General features: G+C 50.4%; 1 protein-coding gene across 5 annotated transcripts in view; it reads left to right on the top strand.

Moving 5' to 3' along the window:
* Nucleotides 1-22363, top strand: part of NDRG1 (N-myc downstream regulated 1) — a 54370-nt gene that overhangs the window by 26428 nt on the left and 5579 nt on the right. For all 5 annotated transcript variants that reach the window (XM_036890478.2, XM_057497728.1, XM_057497730.1 and 2 more), the window contains 11 exons: nucleotides 1881-1986; nucleotides 4017-4137; nucleotides 7322-7384; nucleotides 8163-8223; nucleotides 9254-9340; nucleotides 11714-11770; nucleotides 14452-14555; nucleotides 16157-16213; nucleotides 16984-17035; nucleotides 18176-18223; nucleotides 19347-19382. In XM_036890478.2, the coding sequence (XP_036746373.2) occupies nucleotides 1881-1986; nucleotides 4017-4137; nucleotides 7322-7384; nucleotides 8163-8223; nucleotides 9254-9340; nucleotides 11714-11770; nucleotides 14452-14555; nucleotides 16157-16213; nucleotides 16984-17035; nucleotides 18176-18223; nucleotides 19347-19382 (792 nt within the window). The remainder of the gene's footprint in view (nucleotides 1-1880; nucleotides 1987-4016; nucleotides 4138-7321; nucleotides 7385-8162; nucleotides 8224-9253; nucleotides 9341-11713; nucleotides 11771-14451; nucleotides 14556-16156; nucleotides 16214-16983; nucleotides 17036-18175; nucleotides 18224-19346; nucleotides 19383-22363) is intronic.

Raw genomic sequence — 22363 nt, forward strand, 5'->3', positions numbered from 1 at the left:
CCGCAACCCATAGACAGTGTGCGTGTGGCCACATCATCCTACCTCGGAATGTCAGGGACCAGGGGCTGTGGGCATAGCCCCTGTGGTGTGTCCTGTGGGCAGCCCAGCATCCCTGGGGTGGCAGGTCGTAGGGCTGCCCCATTGCACAGACAGAGCTGTGGAAGAATGACTTGCCCAGGTCCTCTGGGCTCCTAAGTAGCCTGGCCTATCCCTTCTCACCCATGAAGCGTAGGTACTGACCTTTCTTTCTACCACAGTTTGGCAGCGATGGATGTGGCTTCTGTGATCAGGCCGATGGCCTCTGGAGTATTCTGTGTTCCTTCTTGGGAAAATAATGTTGAGTGTCTAAGGTGGCTTCCTGAGGCATGAACATGGTTTGACTTTTTGAGCCTCTGGAGTGTGAGAGAGGCAGAAGCAGGAGATTGACAGTCTGGGTGGGTCCTGCGTGTGACTCTGGGTGGCCAACTTTTATTTCCCTGAGCCAGTGTCACCATCTGATGGCTCAGGGACATGCCACCCTTGAGGGGTCTTGTAGGGATGAAGAACGTGGAGGGAAACGGCTCAGCGTTGTGCCCGGCGCTCAGAAGGTGTCCTGTCCTCAGTAGGCTGGCTGTCCCTGCCCCCGACCTCTGACGGGGTTGTGGGGACCCAGGCCGGAAGCATTTCACAGGGAGAGGTCGCTGCCCTCAGGGAAAACGCTCAGGCAGAGTGAGGGATATGGGTCCTTCGAGCTTCTGAGGACCTGGAGGAAGGTGGGGACCCAAGACAGGTGTGGGTTGAAGGCAAGCGGAAGAGATGGACTGATAAAGGTTCACAACCACCCCCTTGTTGAAAGTGAGAAATTGGTCCGTGAATGAGCTGAGGTGCTTGGGATCAAGGCAAGGGGACTTTTTCTTTTCAGCATAGAGAAAAGGTCTTCAGATCTTAAAAAACAAAACAAAACTGTGGTTTAGTACTGAAAAGTGTGGGGTGACTCCTGCATGAGCTCCTCAATAGGAAGATACACGCTGGAGAATGGCCTTGACCAGGAGAAGAAGGACCTGGCTGTCTGAGATGGATAAGGCCTCATTTAGGGTCTATTGGTCAATTTGAAATGGCTTAAGGGGGTTCAGAGGTTGTTGGCCCATGTGACTGAGAATCCCAGGCAGTGGTTGCTGTCACCAAGACTTCTCTTTCTCTTTTCCATCTCTGGGCTGGCTGTGATTCGAGACAGGCCCCAGCCTCATGGTAACAATATGGCTGCTGCACATCCAGCCCTCTCAGCATCGCTGGGTCAAGTCCAATCCATCTCCCCAGTAGCTAGAAGTGAGTGTGGTTGCCTCTCGTTGGCCTGACCCAACTCCTGTGCCCTCCCCTGAACCAGTCCTATAGCAGGGAGGTGGCATGCAGGAATTGGCCTTGGTAGCTGGGGAGGAATCATTATCAATAGACCTTCTAGGATGGATGGTGAGAGTGTGATGATTCCCAAAGGGAACTGGGGGTTGTCCTTGCAAGTAGGGAATGAATTTAGGGCGGCCCCGTACCATCAGATGTCCATCACAGGTATAATAACCTGTGGAACAGGTGAGATATGGGAGCAGGTAATCAGGGAGGCTTATGCCTTGATGACCTCAGTTTTCCAGTTGGAGAAAATAAGGCCCTGTGCGGAAAGGTGCCCTGGGCTGGTGCCTTCAACAGGTTTTGTGTAGTTAATGGCCCTGTCTGAACCAGGACTCTTTCCTCTGCCTCCCAGTTCAGTTCTCCCTCCCCTTCCCTCCCTGGTTTTTGGAGTGGTTCCTCAAAACAGTCGGAAACCCGCTGGGTGTGTGCAGCCAGTGATCACAGCCATGCCCATGCTGCAGGTCCCTCATGACGGAGCCCTGTCTGCTGTCTCTCCTCAGGAACAGGACATCGAGACTTTACATGGCTCTATTCATGTCACACTCTGTGGAACCCCCAAGGGAAACCGGCCTGTCATCCTCACATACCACGACATTGGCATGAACCGTAAGTTCCTAGGAGCCACCGTTTTATGGTGAGCCAGTTCCCACGGGGGGTGGAGGAAGAGGACAGCTAGGAAGGGCTGGTGCTGGGGAGTCTGGTTGTTTCTCTTTTGCTGGGACTTCCTGGAGCTGTTCTGGGAAAAACTCTTGCCACAGACTGGAAAGACCTGGAATGCACTGCAAGGGGCACGGAGCTGTCCATGAGCCTGGGGGTACTGGGAACTCAGGGAACCCCCCACCACCATGTCTGTATGTGGCAGTGACTTCTTTGAATGAATTAATGTGTCCAGTGGTTTTTAGTATTTTCAGAGTTGTACAACTATCTGCACAAATTTCAGAACACTTTTGTTACCCTGAAAAATGCTGTACCATTTACCCATCCACCCCTAATCTCCCATACCTCCAGCCCCTGGCAACCTCTAATCTACTTTCTGTCTTTAAGGATCTGCCTATGCCAGACATTTTTTACAAATCACACAATATGTGGTCTTTTGTGACAGGTTTTGTTTATAATGTTTTCAAAGTTCATCCATGTATCAGTACTTCATTCTTTTATGCCAATGCATATTCCATTGTATGGATGTACCACATTTTGTTTACACATGCTTTGGTTGATGGACATTTGAATTGTTTCCACTTCCTGGCTGTGATTATGCTAACTATAAATGTCTACACTGTGAATTCTTGAGATTGCCAGGGATTGGGACCAGATGTGAGCTCCCCGTTTTTCACAGATGCTAATGGAATAAGATCTATTTAATTTTAAAATTACACAGAATAGGAGTGAATCTTTCTGTGATGATTCAGAAGGCAGTGACAGGCATTCCCAAGAATCTCTGTGAATTTGAGTATTGCAAACTGAATGCTTCCTTGATTATTGATTGACAGACTGACTACCTGGTTTACATGTTTTTCCTATAGTTTGTGAATAGCTTGAGGCTGGGATGATGTCAGTCACTGAAAACCATCTTTCTGCTCACTCTCACTTCTCTTTGATCTCACTTCTTCCCCTATGTGTTCCCCTTGTGTCCACTATGTAGCAGTTCCCAGGCTGGGTACGTTTGATATCTATCACCTTCTTTTACTGGACCCTGATGAGGAAATGGAATTATGGTGTTTACTCCCCCATTTTAGAGAGGCTGATTGTTAGCCATAGTGAGCTAATTGTTGTTGCAAAAGGCCCCAAGACCTCTGTGGCTTAACACAATATATTTCTCACTCTTGGAACAACAACTTAGCGGGCATAATGTGGGACATCTTCCATGTGGTGATTCAGGGACCCAGGCTCCTTCCAGCTCATGGCTTCACCATCCCCTGGGGCCTTAGAGGTTTCTGCCAGCTCCTTTGCATCTGGCAGGTAGATGACAGAAGAGAGAGAAAGCCAGAGGGTTGGTGGGCAGGTCTAGGAGGAAATGGTAAGCCTCACGTGCTTTTGGCTGCCTCTAATTCCAAGGGAGGCCAGGAAATGAGTCCGGTTGTGTGCCCAGGAGCAAAAGGGAACTGGTTTGGTGACCAGATGGCTCTCTTTGCCTTAGGCCCTCAGCATTTAGGAGACTCATCCAAGACCTCATTAGAAGTGGGAGGGCCCGTGCTTTATTTACTATACTCCTTGTTTGAAAATCATGTGTACCCTGGCCAGTATCCCCGGTGTGAGAGTTTAGGAGACCCAGAGAAAGAGGCTCAGCAGAGCAGCCCCACCTCACACCAAGGCCATCATGGCCATGACTGGGGGCCGCAGTGGGAGTCCCCTCCCAGCACCAACTGGAAGTCTGACATTCACCCACCAGCACATACAGGAAAATTCATTGGCCATTCCCACCTCCGTGCCCACTCCCCAGCCCCGTGACTTAGTCTTGCCCTTTTCTTACCAGAGGAAAGTGAGACGGGGAAAAAAAGATAGGCTTCTTTCTCATAAGTTTGTTTCTCCAGCTGAACAGGAGTGAAACAAACAAGATGAATACCCTTTGCCACTGAGCAACCTAATTTATTGTCTCCTGATTTTTTCCTCTTCTCTCTTCCCTGCCCATTATCTAGACAAAACCTGCTACAACCCCCTCTTCAACTCCGAGGACATGCAGGAGATCACCCAGCACTTTGCTGTCTGCCACGTGGATGCCCCTGGCCAGCAGGATGGTGCTGCATCCTTCCCCTTGGGGTAAGGGGGAGTCTCGTGCCCCAGAAGAGGGAGAAAAAGCCGTGCAGGGTGGAAACAGGTGGGGGGGGGGGGGGGCTTTAGGCTGGCTTTTAATTTTTGTTGCGTAAAACCTGTTTTGTTTTAATTTTTGTATGTATAAAACCTGATTTTTACCATTTCAACCATTTTTAAGTGAACAGTTCAGTGGCACTACCCATCCCTGCCACACACCCCCACCGCCAGCTAGGCTGGCTTTGTAATAGGTGTGTGTGAACCAGTCAAACCAGTAAGAACAGAAGCAGGAGAGGGCCTTGATAAGACTGGGTAGTTAGGAGAAAGATCTAGAAAGGTGGGGAGAAAAAGAGCAAAAAATAGGAAGTAATATTGATGAAGTACTTCCCATGGTCCAAGTTAATAATTTTTATTCACACGTGCCATTTATGTTTACTCCTTGTGGCTGGTGTACATGGCTGGTGGTGGTAGGTCCGTCTTCTAGATGAAGACACGGAGGTGCAGAGGGGTTCAGTACCTTGCTCAAGGTCGCACAGCTAGTTCAGTTCGGGGAGTTGGGGTTTGGGCCCAGTCTGCTGACTGTAAGATTCATATTCCCTTGGGAGCCTGGGGCTGGTTCCCGGGTGTTGACACTGCCTGCTCCTCCCCAGCATGCAGCCAGCGTGGAGGAGGCAGGCCTCTCGGGGCTTACCGCCAGGCTGTGATTAAACCAGGGTCAGAGCAGGTTCTGAGGTTTAGAGAACTCCAGAAGGGCTTTCTCAGCATTCATACATAGATCTTTTTTATTAACGTTCTGGATTATCCTTAATAATTAACCTTTATCAGAGAAGAAGGGACAGGACATCTAGCTCTTGGAACCAGGACCAAAAATTCAAAGCTGCTTAATACAGTGGGACGTGGTTAACTGTTAACCAGAAGATTAAGCCAGAGATCTGTCAGCAAATCCATCTTGGGGTGAAGCAACTGTTTGAAAGCCTCGGGGCCACCCAGTGGCTCTTAACTCTCCGTGGGGAGGCTTGGGATGTTTTTGTTCAGTTGGCCAGGAGGCCAAGGTGCCAGGGGCTTGTTCCCCCAAATTACCAGGCAGTCCCAGTGTGTGGCCAGTGGGAACAGCAGTCTGCACTGGCCTGGCTTGCTCTGCCTCACTGGTGGGGGTCTTCCAGGCCCTGCAGAGCACCCCATCCTGAGACAGAGGCAGCAGGTTCCTCCCAGCCCTGGAAATAGCTTCTTATGCCTGGGGGCCTTGCGAGTAGGATCAGGGTGCCCTCTGACTGTGTACCCAACCCTAGGAGCACAGAGGGAGGAAGCCCTGGGGCTTAAGCGGCCTCCCCAGCATCACCTTTGGGGGCTGCTGGCTCCAGACTGAGCTGTGGCCATTTCAGAAAGAAAATGGCTCCATTTATGTGTAGCCACACAGGCCAGGCTCCTCCTGGCTCTTTCTGGAGCAGTTGCACGTGCTGGTCCCCCTGCCCGGAGTACATTTCCTGTGCTCTTCACTCCTCAAACCCCATGCTCAAACCTCCAGGAAGCCCTCCCTGACCACTTGATCAGAACAGGGCTCCCAGTCACAGCGTCCCCATGCAAGTCCTCCACCTCCCTCATGGTCACCTTTGTTGTTAGTTACACTCGCTTGTTTCGGCTCCTGTACTGGACTCTGCTTTGCTCACATGGTGTCCCGTGACCGCACTGGGAGCCTGGCATGAGCAAGGACCAGCAATCGCTCTGCGGGAATTCCTTCATGTCTGCTCCGATTCCTCTCTGCCACAGCAGGCATCATAAAATGCCTTGTAGTCAGTGTCACCCCCCATTCCCTCCAGCATCCTGGAGCATCCCTGGTCTTGAGGGGGCATCTTGATGGCTGTCCCATGGATCTGCTCAGAGGATCATGGATCTTTGCAGGTGTTTACTCCTAACAGAGAGAGCCTTGCCTTATGGACCTTCAAAAAAAAGGACCAGGCCCCCTGATGATGGCCAGGCCTTGGTGAAAGGTTCAATTCTTTGAGTTCCTTCTGGGAAAACAGGAGAGAGAATGCATGGGAACTCTGACTAGGGTTGTTGGCATCTGGCAGGGCAGAGGCCTTTGGCCTTCTTTCTGTAAATTCCAGGGAGGTAAGTGCATGCTTGCTGCTGAGGAGACAGAGGGAACAGCATGTGCAAAAGCCCAGGGGAAAGTGGGCCCAGAACCAGTAGGTAATCTGGGAGGCGAAACCCGGGTTCAGACACACATGGTGGGCAGACTTGTCCTTGGCCAAGAGGGAGGAGTCAGCCTAGGAAGTGGCCCCATATAGTGCCAGAGGTTGTCAACTGGCACAGCCAGTGGGAAGGTGGGAGCAGTGGGAACAAGAAACCTCTTCCAGGGCCTGGTAAGGGGTTGGTGATCTGAGGCTGTGTTGTTTTCTCAAAGGGGAAACCCCTGCCTTAATGCACAGACCCAAGGCCGCCCACATATTCCCTGATCTCCCAAGTGTGAGCCTCTCTTGGCCTCACCCCCCTGCATAGCTGCTGTCATGAAGGAGTTTTGAACAGAGAGGACCTCCCAGCACTCAGTTAACAGGAGCTGTGGTCCCAGAGGATGTGTGAATTGAGGCACCACTGTGTGCCCCTGGGGACCCACTTGCCAAAGCCGAATTAATCTGGACGGCTCGCCTGCTCTGCAGGGATCTCCCTGACTCCTTCCAGTGCATCTCTTGGGAAGAGAAGATGGGAGGGGGAGGGATCTCCCTACCAGCAGGAAGCTTCACTGGAACGTTGCCAGGAAGCATTACCTTTTGGGAGGTGAGTGAAGAAGGTGGGCCGTGAAATTCCACAGCCCACATGAGTTGTGGTTCCAAATCCTTGCTCTTTGTGAAGCAAGCCCCTTATCTCTCAGCCTCATTAACATTTATAATCTTTATATTTGGGGAAAATCACAGCAACCTCAAGTTGTTGAAGGATGAGATGAGCTTACAATGCTCTAGAGATGCTTGCTGTGGGGCCTGGAGCCTGGGAAGCAATCCATAGAGGGTGTTTGACGAAGTGAACACGTAGGTCAGTGGCGCAGGTCAGTGTGTATCGTTGGGGGGCTCGGCTGAGGCATCAGGGCACACGGGCAGGTCGTTGCTCCGTCCCTGCCCTTCACGTGCGCTGTGTTTACATTATTCATTTCTGTCAGGACTGGGCTCCTACTAACTGCCCCTGCATGGCTTTTCCCCAGGTACATGTACCCCTCCATGGATCAGCTGGCTGAAATGCTTCCTGGAGTCCTTCACCAGTTTGGGTAAGATTGAGGGATCTGCTCCCTTCCAGCCTGCAGAGAAGTCTCACTTCTAGCTTCTGCTCTTCTTTGGCCTTGATCTGACCTGAACACAACATTTAGATTTAAGACCGGTAAAGAAATTAGTGGCCACACTTGGTAAACACCCTGTTTCATCCTCCAGCCCACCTCTTGTTAAGTTGGAGTTTTCTCCTTGAGGGCACACGGTGCCTGAGGACCGCCCTGCCTCCCATCCTTTCCTCGCCCCCTCTTCTGCCACTGTCTCTCAGTGTAATGGAACATTCTGGAATAAGGATGCCAGAGCCCAGAATTTCTCTCTCCAGGCCCTTATTCTCCGTGCTCATTTCCTTCTGACTTGAGCCTTTGGTACAATGATAATAGCTCAGAGTGCTTGCCCAATTTATTTTCACTCCACGTTTTAGAATCCAAAATAAAGCTTAGGGGTGGGAGGAAGCGGTGCAGTAATGGACCTTCCCGTAAATGTCAGACGGCCTCTCAGAGCCAGGGCAGCAGTTGAGAGAAAAGTGAGAAAAAGGGATGAGTCTCTCCAAGGTCAAGGTCTCTGTCAAGCCATTAAGCGCGGTGCGTTTCAAGTCCTCGAGGGCTTGTCACCGCAGCGTGTTCCCACTTAGTCTGGCTTGCCAGCCACCCTCAGTAATGCCCGGGGCAGACGCTGGCGGGGGCAAGGTCCCTTGGGGACAGAGCAGGGGAGGTTTTAAGGGTTGTCAGGGTTCTTGGTGCTCATTCCTTCTGTGACATGAATTTTTATTTCTGCTTCCAGCCTGAAAAGCATTATCGGCATGGGAACTGGAGCGGGTGCCTACATCCTTACTCGATTTGCTGTGAGTTCTTCAGCATTTTTTAAAAATTATGTTTTAGATAAAGTTAATTCAAATGTAAGGAAGCAAAATGGAAAAGCACCAAAATACCCAAAGGAAAAAAAAATGGCCCATGATTCCGCTTCCCAAGGGAGAGCCACAATTCACATTGGGCCGAGTGTTCTAGGGTATGTGTGTGTGTGGTGTGCATACTCACCATGCATGTACAGGCAGCTTGTCTTTGCACAGGTGAAATGCCACACTAGATAGTCTTTTCCCATGGCGTTGATCGCTCAGCAGAGCCCTTGTGGACAGGGCCTCGGGTCACTGCGTGTTCTCTTGCTACTTCTCTGTGTCAGGTGCGCAGTGTTTGGACTCAGGGACTCTGGGATCCCGACTGATTCTAAACTGGAAGCAGGGATATATGTGTTCACAAGACAGTTGTCCCTCATTTACTGTGGGCCCAAGTCAGGTGTTAACTGGATCTTGTGTCCCCTTACCAAACAATTGTTTTAAAACCTGGTCATGCTCATTTTAGTCAGCCATCTATATTTGGACTGGCTGTTACTTGCTGGACTTTGCTAGAGGTTAGCAATGCCGCCATGAATACAAAATGACCTGGCTGTCTAGGCTCTGAGCAGACAAGTAAGGTCTCAGCTGTCTCTCAGGTAGGTAGGTAGGTAGGTAGGTAGTAGAGGGAGAGATAGATGGGTCGCCTACAAGTAGAGTTCTAACTGGTCCCTAGGAGCATGTGCCCCATCTGACTTTGAGGTGGGGGGAAGTGGAGGGGCAGGGAGGTCCGGTGCACTGCCCGGGGAAGATCTGCCACGAATGTGTGCTTCCACATCTACGGCTTCCTCCCTCTGCCCCCTGTGCCCCACTCCTGTGTCTGTTGACCGGAAACTAGTTATAAAAGGAGGGTGGAGTTGAAGACTTGAGAGTGGCCCACACAGGCCCTTTTCTGGTACATTTCTCGGTCTCTGGGTCAACGTTTAAAGTTCACGGTATCTCAGATTCCCGGGTTATCTCTCTTACCTCTGTTTTTGAATCGCAGCTGAACAACCCCGAGATGGTGGAGGGCCTCGTCCTCATCAATGTGAACCCCTGTGCGGAAGGCTGGATGGACTGGGCCGCCTCCAAGGTGAGGCCAGGCGCCTGGCTCCGGCAGTGCGGTCCCTGAATGCAGGGGGGAAGGCCCACCCTCTCCGCTGGAGGAGCGGGCCACACTCTCCATCACCCCTCCACCTGCCCCAGGGAGGGAAGGAGGCTTCCTCTGCTCTGCTTGGAATGGTAAACGTCACTTGAGAAGGTGTTGGCAGGACACTGCTGTCTAAGCCAGAGATATCATGGGGACTTGGTCCCCGAGCTTTGATAAGCACAGCCTGGGTCTTTAAAAAGTACCGGCTGGGACCTAACGTGTGTTGGGCTTTGCTTAAGATGCTGAGAATAAAAAGATGAACAAGACAAAGGCTTTTAATCTCAGGAACCCACATATTATTGATGAAAAAGAAATAGATGTATTTAGGATCACCTCTCTGCTACTTAATTTGACAGCACTACTAACTAGCTATCATGTGTTGAGTGCCCCTAGGTGTTGTTTCTTCTCTGTTACTAAATGCATGACCTCATTTAATCCTCACAGTAACTCTAGAGGAGGGGGATGTCATAACCATTCTACAGAGGAGGGAACTGAGGCTCAGAGTGGTTAGGGAAGCTGTCAGGGGTGGCACAGAGCTAGGCAGTGGGAGAAGTGGGATTGAATACAAGTCCCTTGGATTCTGTGGGCCTTGGGCTTCACCTCCGAGCTCTGCTCACTGCACCCCTGGTCTCCCAGTCACCCGGTGGTGATGCCTGCCTTGACACAGTTGGGCAGGTCTGGGAGTACAGAGAGGGCGGGATGCATCCCGGCTGGAAGAGAAGGGTCTGCTGCCCTCAGGAAGCTCTGTTCTGGCTGGTGTCCTAGGGTTCTTTGTTTATCTTCTAAAAATGATTATTATTTTTTTTTTCATAAAGGCACCAGTATTTGCCAAGGAGAGGGGGAAACTGTTCCAATTGAAACAGGACAAAACCTTTCAAGCTGGGGTGATCCTGGCTTCTCATTTTAAAAGTGTGTTTTTGCCAAGTGTGGGATGGCTGTCCCAGAACATGGGGTCTGAAGGGGCCGTGCCCCTCCCCCCACTTCTCACCCCTGTTCTGGCCACTCTGATATTGCATTTCTTCCTGGAACTTTCCGCCAGAACATGGGAGACCTTCCCTCCCACCTGCATGATATTCAGGAGTGGAACACACTCCCTATTTTTTATTTTATTTTCCAACAAAGGAAGTGACATTCCAATCAGCCAGTCTGGCTCCTTGGTAGCTGTTCTGAGCCAGGCATGGAGGGCGGGGGACCCTGACCATTGGCTAAAGTGGAGCCTGAGGAATGTTAGTGAGGTTTTAATAGCTGTACCATATCCTTCCTTTTCAACCCCAGCCTTGGGAGAAAAAAAGACCTGTATCAAGCGTCCACTTTGGGTCAGGCACTGGGGGCAGAGCCTGTAACCTGGGTAGTTGCCTTTCCTAATCTTCACCTTGGCCTTGTGACTTTGCAGTTCCTGGCACCCCAGTTACAGATAAGAAGTCTGAGCTTCAGAGGTTCTACAGTCTGCCCAGGGCCACACAGCAGGGATGTGGCAGGATCTCCAATGTAGAGGAACCCCCAGGTCTAGAGCTTCTCTCTCTTACCAATGCCTGCCTGACACTGCAGTTGGTCAAGATACATTTGTTGAACTCTTGCTGTATGCCCTGCATTTATGGGGCTCCTGCTATATATATTTAGCATTTATGGAGCTCTTTCTGTATACCTCTCATTTATGGAGCTCTTGAATATGCTTAGCATTTATGAAACTCCTGATGTATGCCTAGCATTTACGGAGCTCCTGCTGTGTACTTAACAGGTATGGAGCTCCCCCTGCACACCTAGCACATATGGAGCTCTTGGTGTATATATAGAATTTATGGGGTTCCTGCTATATACCTATTGTTGTTGTTGGGGAGACGTAGAAAGGAGAAAGCCATCAGTGTCTTAAGGAACCTCAGTATTTTCAGAGGGAGGAAACTGGCCTGAAGGGGAAAATCTGGAGAATAATACAGGAAGGCTAGCTGGAGGTAAGCAGGTCCTGGGTGTAGCTGGGGTTGCTCAGTGCATGCTGACAAGAAAGGGATGGGACTCAGTGTGCTATGGCTCAGTCAGAGCTCGGAGCAAGGTGGGTCTTTGTTCGGCACCCATTTGTCATGCATTTCTTGTGCAGGGGACTCTATGAGAACAAGGAACTGAGAAGACTCAGGTCCTGCCTTCCAGAGGCCCCAGGTCCAGTAGGTAGTTGGAGATGGACACCTGTTCCCATCAAGTGGGTGTCCTCAGACCTGAGAGCTGGGCTGCCCAGCACTGCCACTCTGCCCCTGAGGCTTTTGCCAACCTTGACTCACTACTGCGAATGCCTGCTTTTTAATCCCACATTTTCATCCTCCCTAGATCTCCGGATGGACCCAAGCCCTTCCAGACATGGTGATATCCCACCTTTTTGGGAAGGTGAGTAGCATGGCCTGCCATTCTGTCATCATGTTGAGTGATACGTGCTGCCCAGCATGCAGAGCCTCATGAGAACAAGACACGCGCCAGTGGGGACCACGTGCTGCTGCTCACAAAGTAATGTGACATTATTAGCGCATGATCACCAGTGATTCACCCTCCTGTTTTTTTTAACATAAAGCTTTTTTTTAACCAGCTTTTTTGAAGTACAATATACTGCACATCTTTATAAAGTTGGACAAATTTTGACATGCGTAGACATTCATAAAACCATCCCTGACACTGAGACAACAAACATATTCATCACCCCAGAAGTTCCCTTGTGTCCTAATAACCTTCCTCCTGCTCCTTCTCTCCTCTCCCTCCTCCCTGCAGCCTCTGGTCTGCTTCCAGTTGCTGTTGATTACTTTGCATTTCCTAGATCTTTATATAAGTGTGTCATACAGTATGTACTCTTTAAAAAAAATTCTGGCTTCCTTCACTTGAGTCCGCATAGTTCTCCTGTGATCCACCTCTGTTACGGGGGTCAGCAGTTCACTCCGTTTTAGTGCTGAGTGGTATTCCGTGGCATGGACGTACCACAGCTTGTTTTCCTATTCACCTGTTGATGGACATTTGGGTTATTTCCAGTTTGGGGCTATTACAGATAAAACTTTCAACAAACACATCCATGGAATTTGCTGTGTGTCCAGCTCAGTCCTAAGGGCTTTGCAAGTGTTAACTCACAGAAGCCACCCAGGAGCTTTCTGACCCACGTGAAGAATGCTATTTTTATAAGTGGTTTATGGGTGAGGAAACAGAGACCAGAGAGGGTGAGTGACTGTGTGAGGTCTAATATCCAGGGAGAGGTAGGGATGGGATTGGAACCTATGACTCTGGCTCCAGAGCACATTGCTGTAACCAGAGCAGGACACCGCTGTTCCGTGCCTCTGCTGTTGCCTGACTCTCCGCAGGCTATTCCTGCAGTTATCAAACTGCGGGTGGGCCCAGCCATGCCACTGTACTTGTCAGCCCAGCCAGCATGCCCCTGACTCTGGTTTTGTGTCCCCAGCTGGGGCCCACAGCCCCAGGGGACGATGTCTGTTGCAAGTCCAGACAGTGAAAGACCCTGGGTTGCCAAGCTAGAGGTCCCTCTCTGTTTGCTGTGCGGCCAGTCACCACTGTCTGCTTCTGCACTGAAGACTGTGACCATTTGATGTGGGGCCACATGACACCCCAGTGAAGCAGCCGTTCTGCTCCGGGGTGGGTGCAGTGTCCTTGTATGAATTTCCTGTGGCCACTGTAGCAAAGTACCCCAAAGTGGATGGCTTAAAACAACAGACATTTATTCTTTCACTGTGCTGATGGCCATAACTTTGAAATCAAGTGTCTGCTGGGCCACATGCCCCCCAGTGTAGGGGCGGATCCTTCCTTGCCTCTTGCAGCTTCTGGTGGTTTCAGAATTCCTTCGCTTGTAGCTGTTCACTCTAGTCTCTGCCTGTGTCTTTGCATGACCTCCACTGTGTTTCAACTCTCCCTCTGCCTCTCTTATGAGGGCATTTGTCACTAGATTTAGGACCCATTTACAACCTAGGATGATCTCATCTCAGGATCCTTCACTCAGTTATGTCTGCAATGACCATTTTTCCAAATCAGTTAACAATCACAGGGTCCAGGGATTTCATGTGGACCTATCCTTAGGGACCACCATTCTGTCCACTTGGGTCCTTGTCTCTCTTTTATGCTTCATTTCACAGTTTGTGATGCATTTTCTCCACCTGATAGGAATATGGAAAAAAATCAGAATACAGAAACCCTAGGAAAGCCCTTCTATTTTTCCTGATTTTCCTTTTAATAAGCAGTTGGGCTCTTTGTTGCTTAAATGCTCGTGGACTGTTTTGGCAAAAGCTCGGGTGTGACACGGCGCCCTCTGCTCCCTCCTGCTCATGGCTGCCGCTCATCACATCTGGCCATTTGGTGAACCCTGCAGCATCTGCCATTGTGCAAATGAGAAACAGAGCAAGCGCCGGGCTTGTCTGTGTCCCAAATCACATTCAGAGAGGAGCCAGCGAGCAGGAAGGCTGAGGCTGTTTTGCAAGGCTCTGGTTGCCCCTCAGGGAACAGACATTGCCCTTCTTTCCAGCAAAACTACCCATTGAAGGAGTTGGTTTTGTTTTTCCAGCATGAAAAGCTTTTCAACTCTCCCCATTAAAAAATATTAATTGCTACCAGTCGCATCACTTTTTACTGTTTACAAAGGGCTTTTGTTTCAGATCCCACAATCTGATGACGTAGGTAATATTACTCCCCCCGGCAATGCTGCCTTTTTTTTTTTTGAGGTTGCTGAAGGCTCAGAGAGGTTAAGGCACTTTCCCAAAAAAGGGACAGTGATGGAACCACGCTCCAGGTCCAGGACCACTGACTTCTGATCTAAACTCCTGAGATCATGAGCCCAGAAAGGCCTTCTTTGTCTAGGCCAGTTTCCAGTTTCTGTCCCTTCCTAGTACCAGCTGATAGTCAAACATCACACCGCATTTGGGAAGCAGTTTCCCTTTTCCCAAAGGTTTCCCTAGGCTCCATAGCAGATCTGGGGATTGGGTATCACTATCTTCACTTTGTACCAGTGTGACCTAAAGAATGCAGATTATGACTGGCCCAGGGCCACAGTGCCAACAAAGGGCATGTCGTCTCTTTAAATGCAGGAGGAAATGCAGAATAATATGGAGGTGGTCCATACCTGCCGCCAGCACATCGTGAACGACATGAACCCCAGCAACCTGCACTTGTTTATCAACGCCTACAACAGGTAACAGGGCCACCCAGCCGCACGGTGGCCATTTATCAGGCTCCTTTCTAAGGTCCAGAACATAGGGTAAGGCAGAGGGGATTGTAAAAGTCGTACAGGATTCAGTCCCTGAACTCCAGCAAATAGATGAATAGGACAAGGGTGTCTGGTAAGAACACCGGGGACGTCGGGTGCCTCCCGGAGATGTGAGTGCTTGGCAAGGGGCTGGGCCACTCCAGGCCATCAGGGCACCGGCATGAGTGAGACACACTGAGTTTGGGCCTGTGCCCACGGCAGACTGCAAGACAGGGTGTGAGGAGAGCTGAGAGGGTACAGGGCCTCGGGGGCGGCATGCAGCTAGGGAGACTGCTGGGAGGCAAGTCCCCCCACACATAAGGAGCCTTGCAAAGCTTTTGGCAAGGGTGTGGCCCTCTCAATGAAAACTGGGTGCTGGTCTGGAACTCAGCTCAGGCCACTGGTGTCAGCGGGGCTTCTGACATATCCAGGGAGCTCACTTAGTCGGCTGAGCCAGCTCTGCTGTTCAGACGCCCACAGGGGGGACAGAAAGGAGCCTCATGGGCTCTGTCTGTGCTCACATGTCAGTAACTCAGCTCCATGAAGTGCATTAGTCTGTAACCAAGTTCAGCATCCAGTTCCCATTACCATGCTCCAGGCCCCTCAGAGTGGGTGGGAGAGCTCTGATCCCCAGCGTGTAATTGAAGACGTAAGCTGCAGCCGTTCATCCTTTCAGAAGCATGTCCTGAACACTGGTGCATGGCAGGCTGTCTGCCAGGCAGTGGGCATACAGAGACCAGCAACAGCCCCCAAGCCCCACACGCTGCTTTGCCTCCATGAGAGCATAGGAATTCCTCCCAAAAACCCTATGATGAGGTTGCTGTTATTGTCATTTCCTGCTGAGGAAGTGAAGGCACAGAGAGGTTGAGCATTCTTCCCAAGGTCACACCGCTAGGAAGTGGAGCTGGATTTGAATCCGTCCCGTCTGGCTGCAGGCTGTGAGCTAGGGAAGGGCTTCTCCTGGTGGGAGCTTCCAGGCAGTGAGAGGCTGGGTGTCCATCTGCAGGGAGAGCTGTGGGGCTAGCCAGGTAACAGAGCCACCGGCCTCACGCTGGCCATTTATCAGGCTATCATTTATCATTGCAGTACAACAGGGAACCATCAGAGGGTTTGAAATGCAGGAGTGAAAGGACCAGGTCTGAATTCTAAAGAGACTGTTTGGGTTACTGTGCAGAGGAATCAGAGTTGGGGGAGAGATGGAGCCTCAGACTAAGATTGGAGTCTCTGTTGGTCAGGTGGGGGCTCCAAGAAGGGGTCCAGAGGCAGGGACCCTCTGTGGAAGGGGACATGATTTGCACTCCAGTAAGAAGAAAAGGACATGTTGGGGACAGTGAGGTGGGCTCCACGGGAAATGTGTGAGTCCTGCTGTCCCTGAACCAACATATTTGGGCCCCCACAGACCACATGACCTCACACAGACCACATGACCTCACACAGGTTGGCATGTGGGTGGTTTGCAAGACCGGCCATGGGCAGGATTGGTGCGGTGGGATGGGGCTTCCTCCGGGGGAGGGTCTGCTGAGGTACCGTGTGTTTGTTGTCTGTAGCCGGCGGGACCTGGAGATTGAGCGGCCGATGCCAGGAACCCACACCGTCACCCTGCAGTGAGTTACATTTCTCCATCTTGCGCTCTGTGAAGCCGGGCAGACAGACGCCGGCAGGGTCTTCCTTCTGAGCTGGGCAGGACTGCCACACTCGCTGCCATAAGTGAGGACTGGGTGCTTTCCACCCTGGGGCTGGGCACCACCCAGTCTCACTCATCTTCGCCTGTGCAAGTGCTCAGTTCCTAGGGTGTCCCCAGGACCTAGGCTGGAGCCTTGGAGCTCAGAGAAGGAATGCCGACCACACTTGGGACGGTTTATGAAGCACCTGCTCTGTGTCCAATACCACGTAGGCTTTGTTTCAGAGCCTGGGGATGCATAAGACAGAGGACCCACCCTGAGTTCTCTCTAAAGCTGGGAGGAAGGGTTGTGGTTACAACTGACTGTATTCCTCCAGTGAGGACTGTGTCTTTTTATAGTTCCCTAAATGAACCCTATCAGCTTGGCACATGCCATTTCCTTTGTCAGGCACATCCTTTTTGTCTCTGTTCTTGATTGCTGACAAAAATCCTACTTATCCTCGAAGAGAGGGTACTTGAAAATAAAACATCAGGGTGCAAAAATCCTCTAACTGAAATTCATACTAAGGTATTAATAGCTACTACCCCATTTTATCCTAAGAACAAAGCAGAATATGGAGGATGAAGAAAGTAAAAAGAACAAATAGTAGTGGGGAAACCAATATAAACTTTTTGAGAACTCAGGCAGGCCTGGGGGTGTGGGAATCTAGAAATGAACCTCGTGTTAACTCCCTCTTCTCCCCCCACCTGCAGGTGCCCTGCTTTGCTGGTTGTGGGGGACAATTCTCCTGCTGTGGATGCTGTGGTATGTAGAAATCAACTACGAGCTTCTGTTGCTTAATTCCCAAGTCCATATCTGGCTGATTTCATATGAGGTCTCCCTGCCCACCCTCTCCCCCTCCTTTGCCCCCATCAGGGCAGGTGACAGCTTGTAAATGCCATATTGGCTGCTGGGCAGAGGGCCCGGCCACCAGCCTCTTCCTTGGTGACTACAAGCCTTGAATGCTTGGCAGTGGGCCTCCGTCTTCTCTCCCAGGCCGCCTCACCTGCCAATTTGCCTCCCATGGGCTTATTTATATGGGTGTGTTTGCCACTCGGCTTCTTGGCCAAGAGACTTTCCTCCCATTTGATAATCAGCTGGGGCTTTCAGACCTGGTCGGTGCCTGATCATCTGACAGGACAGAGAGGTACTGGGGAGTGGGGCTTAAGGGCAAACTTCATTTCACCCCTTAATTCCCACCTGTGATATGGAGGAAAAACACCTCTTTGTGTCCTTGGGCAGTAGGCTACAGAGTGGGATTTGCAAATGATCATTTAGCAAAGACTTGGGATGTCATAGTGAACCATGAGTTTCTTGTGATCTAACCCATTGGACATAATCATAGGATACCTCAGTAGAGATATATTGTTCACATCAAAGGAGGTGATAGTTTTACCAAAGGTTCCATGTGAGTATTTTGCCCAGTTTTGGATGCACTTTTAAGATGTTCATTGAAAAATTTTGAGAGAAGAGAGAAACCAGCTTGGTGGATAGCACTTCCTGTGAAGAATAGCTGTTGGGACTGGGAGTGTTGAACTTGTAGAATCACTGGCAGCAGCTAGTTAGACAGGAACACTCACTTAGCAGATATTTCAGCAGCACCATATGCATTTTAGTTAATCTTCATAAACAACACTTTGAGAAAGATATTATCCCTGATGTGTTGATGAGAAAAGTGAGGCTCAAAGAAATGAAGTAACTTGCCCAGGGCCGCATAGCTAGTCATGGCTGGGCAGGAAGTTAAAGCCACATTGTCTGATCCTGAAGCCCACGTTCTTTCTTCTGTGCTTGTAGGAACATTGGTCTTTCTGATGGTGGTGGCAAAGTAGCAGAGAAGTGGGGACAATTATGACTTTGGCTGCAAACAGAAAATTAACAACTCTTTCCTCCCTTTCCCTTGTCCAGGTGGAGTGCAACTCGAAATTGGACCCAACAAAGACTACTCTTCTTAAGGTACGGGGACAGTAATGGGAGTCTGCATTTGTTCTTAAAACCCCTGTGTTTCCTGCAAAATCGAATGGTGTCTGATTGAGACAAAGCTGGTGGTCAGAAACCAGGCATGGTTATTTAATGTATCTATTCACAAACGTCTGCTGGGTGCTGGCTGGTAACCCGAGGCTAGGCTGCAAAGGTGAGAAGATCCCTCTCTGAGACCCCAAAAGTCTGCAGGCTGCTGGCCGTGGTGCCCTGATGAGGGAGGGACCACGAATCATGTGGGCTGTTGCGAGGGCAGCAGCCTGGGCCAAAGGTGCTGCACAGGATCAGGAGCCTTTTTGGTTGTATCCCTGTAAGGACAGGTGACCCAGGAAGGACATGTGGGAAATGAGGGATCCCCCCCAGATGACATTTTCCTGGCATGACAGGGAGCTGGGCGTCTGTAGGACACGGCCCATCCCACCCTCGCCAATTCCTGCCCGTCCTGTGGGCCTCCAAGCCATCAGCAGCCTGCTCATCCCACTGCCCGATGGCTCCAAGCCCTGGCCCGGTAGATGCTCGCATATGCCTGAAGTGGCTTTAATTAAGGTTTGGTGATTTAATAGGAACTTGGGATTTACCAATGGTGGCATTTACCAGTGGTGGCCAGTGAAGCCTCCACCAGGTCTGGAATCTCGAATCTAGCAGTTTCTTTCTGAGGGAATCTTTCAGGAGAATGTGTGTACAGGGCCTTGTATGGTGAATGCTTTCTGGTCAGGCACATCTTCACCAGAACCTTGCAAGCTCTTAAAGCTCTCTCAGGCCCAGTTTCTGCCTCTAAAATGGGATCATTGTACTTTCCAGGGTTTTTGAGGAACAGAGTGGAATTATCTTAGGGCCTAGCAGAGTGCCTAGGTATATTATAAGCTACAAGTAATGGTTGCCAGGAAGATGCAGTTCAATGCCAAGATGGACAGTAATAAAAGAAGTCTTGCTGAGGAGGCCTGGGTATTTGCCTACTTGTGGTGTGCCCAGATTCCCCCTCAACAAGGCAAGACAGAAAGCAGGGCAGCAGGCAGGGTGGGCACCCATTTGGAGCCGGTTCACAGGGCAGGGGTTGCTGCTGAGGTGTGTGGCTCTAACCAGCTTCCCTCTCTCCCAGATGGCAGATTGTGGTGGCCTCCCGCAGATCTCCCAGGTGAGTTCCACCCCCCACCCCTCCCCAGGTGGAGGACATGTGCCTCTGTGACCTTTACTGCCTTTTTCCTCACTGCCTGCTTGTCCTGTACCTCACATGACATCTGATGATACTCTGTGGACATGTTACTGTTTATAAAACATGCTTGTACATCAAGACTTGATTTCCCAGAAGCCCCCATGGAATGATGATACTGGGGTATGCAGGGGTGAAGGGATTTGCTAAGTGGATGCAGCTTGGCAACTGTTGACCAGAATCCAGGTGTGCCTGACCCCAGAGACCACAGGCTTCTGCTAGAGCCACGGCTTTGGAGCTCAAGGCCAGCACAGGGCAGTGGGGAGGAGAGGAAACCAAAGTGTAGTGTGTATGTGTACATATATGTGTCTGTGCATGAATATCTGTATGTGTGTGTGACTGTGTGTACATGTGCATGCGTGTGTGCACATATAAACACATCAATTCATGTAGTGTGTTTGCTGCCCTGTAACTGGTCCCTCCAATTCCCCACCCATAAATAACCCCACTGACTTAACAAGCAAATGAACCTTTAGTCTGTGTTCTTAGGATTGCATGTCATTCTAGTCTTTGTACTCTATCTCAAAATGAGCTATCATGTCTATTTTTGCTGTCTTTCCCACCAAACCGTGCCCTGCCTCCCTTTCTTCCTGAAACCCTGAAAGGGACAGCTTCTGTAATCCAGCCATTTCTCCATAGACAACAGTTGAATCCGGGTCTTTTTTCCCTATGTGCCCCTTGTTCATTTCTGGCAGGTCCCCCCAAGCTCCCTGGTCCCCCCAGGTCCCCCCAAGCCACCTTTGCAGCTGTGAGCAGGTGTTCAGGGTCCCACCCACCCGCCAGGCCCCTAGGGCGAGGGTGCTGATTCCGTCCTCCAGCTGAGGGCTCAGCGCCAGAAAGCACTGGAGCTGTCTGAGGCCACGCCATCCTAGCTTGCCCCCCTGTGAGCCTCCCCCAGCCATGCATTAGGCCCTGGGCTCAAGCTTGCCCTGGCTGAGGGGCTTCTTATCCACAACCCAGTCATCTGAGCACTGACCCCAGGTTGGGAGATAAAGGGAACAACACTTAGACTCTTAGAGAAGAGAGAGGGAGTTGCCCTCCTCAGTAAAGGACCAGGACCCAAAATGTGTATTAGCGTTTTTTTTTTTAATCACTGGCATTTATTGCTTTTAATTTTCTAATTGCAAAGTAATACATGTTCATCAAGAAAAACTTAAAAATACATATGAATAAAATAATAATTTAAAAAGCTACCCCTAGTACACCAACTTCAGATTACACAGTTGTTAGAAATTTTGGAGTATTTATTTCTAGTCTCCTTTTTTGTGTAGTTGCATATATTTTTTCTTACTTTAAGTAACATATTGCAGGTATACTTTCCACCTGTTCACATAATTTCTCATCTTAGAGCTATTTCCATTTGGTTAAAAAAAAATGCCCTGCACCTTAGTTTGTAATGATAGCGCAGAACGCCATGGTATGGTTATGCGGTGATTCATCTCCCTGATGCCCTATTGCTGGACATTTAGGTCATTTCTGGTTCTTTACTGTGCCCTGTGGTGCCATAGGGAGCTTTTCAGTGTGGAGGGGATCAATTCTTTGATTGATTTCCTGTGGTCCCACGAATGTCAAGTGTTGTCTGATAGAAAAGGCAGAGTCTGGGCTGAGTGCCCCAGGGAGCAGGCAGCGGCTGACAGGTCCGTCTGGAAGCCGTATACAATTCTGAGCAGCCAGAGCAGAAAGCAGTCTTCTGTTTGGGATCGTGAAGTATTCCACTGGGGATCTGAAGAAGAGGCTGAGGGGCCCTGGGGCAGCCCCAGGAGCAGATTTTCTCCATCAGGCAGCTTCTGGGTCTTGCTCATTGCCCTGGATCCTGTCTTGCTGCATGTTGCTCCAGAACAGAAGTACAGGCCCATGTGGCCTCTAGCGGCTCTTTTAGCCTCTCGGTGCTGTTTCCAGTGTCTCCCTCTGCTTCCATTAGGAAAGAACAAAATCTTTTCAGCATTTTATCTGCTGTTGTGTTGTACCCATTTTGATAGTCAGGAGTGACCAAAGAAGGATGGGATGTCCCCACCACTAGAGGGTGGGCTCCCAGGAGAGCTCTTCTTAGACATAAGCATGAGTTAATACCGCACACGGAGCCATGTGTCCATCCAGCCTGCTGCTGAGACTCCTACTGAGACACTGCCTCCAGGGCCTTCCTGAGGTTGGCTGGGGAGAAAGGGGACCATTTTCCCTTCCATCTTGCCTTCCTCCCTTCCTCTCCTCCTTTTCTTCTTCTTTCTCTACTTTTGAAATTAGAACAGGTCCAACCCTGGCCATCATTAATACACAGTCTACATGCATGGCAGGGGCTGAACTAGCCCTCGTTCCCAGGAGACCAGTTCAGGGAGAACCAATTACTGTGTAACCCCTCCTCCTGCCCTTGCAAGTTGGGTGTATGTGTCCAAAGGGCACGCCCAGCCTTCACTCCCTTTGATCCTTGCAACAGTCCTTGGTGAGCATTTCATTGTAGCATCAGAGAAGAGGAAAGTGAGGCTAAAAAGATGGGGGAGATTTTCCCTAGTCTCCCACAGGAGCCGAATTCAGGCCTAGGTGTTCTCATTGCCCAGCCATCCTCTGCCACCATGTTGACGCAGACGTCCCCGGCTCTAAGCACCAACCTACAACTCTCATCACTTTCTTACCACTGTCACACAAGCCCCAGGGGGCAATCCGAGCACAGCCTCTCCTTTAAATGCCATTTGGCTCTTTGTAAAACAGTGGCAGGGGAGGGGTTGGTGGAGGAGGGCGGGATCACTGCCTCTATGGACAGTTTTTCACTGGAAAAGTAAAAGAACACAAGGCCAACAGACTCAGGGCACTGCATGGAGTTAATTAGACTATGAATATGGCTTCACCTTCCAGTTTAGATTAAATTTTTTAGAGTAATTGGTAAAACAATGTGTTGTCAGCATTACCAATGC

The sequence above is a fragment of the Manis pentadactyla genome, chromosome 3 (genome assembly GCF_030020395.1).
Source record: "Manis pentadactyla isolate mManPen7 chromosome 3, mManPen7.hap1, whole genome shotgun sequence".
NCBI lineage: Eukaryota > Metazoa > Chordata > Mammalia > Pholidota > Manidae > Manis > Manis pentadactyla.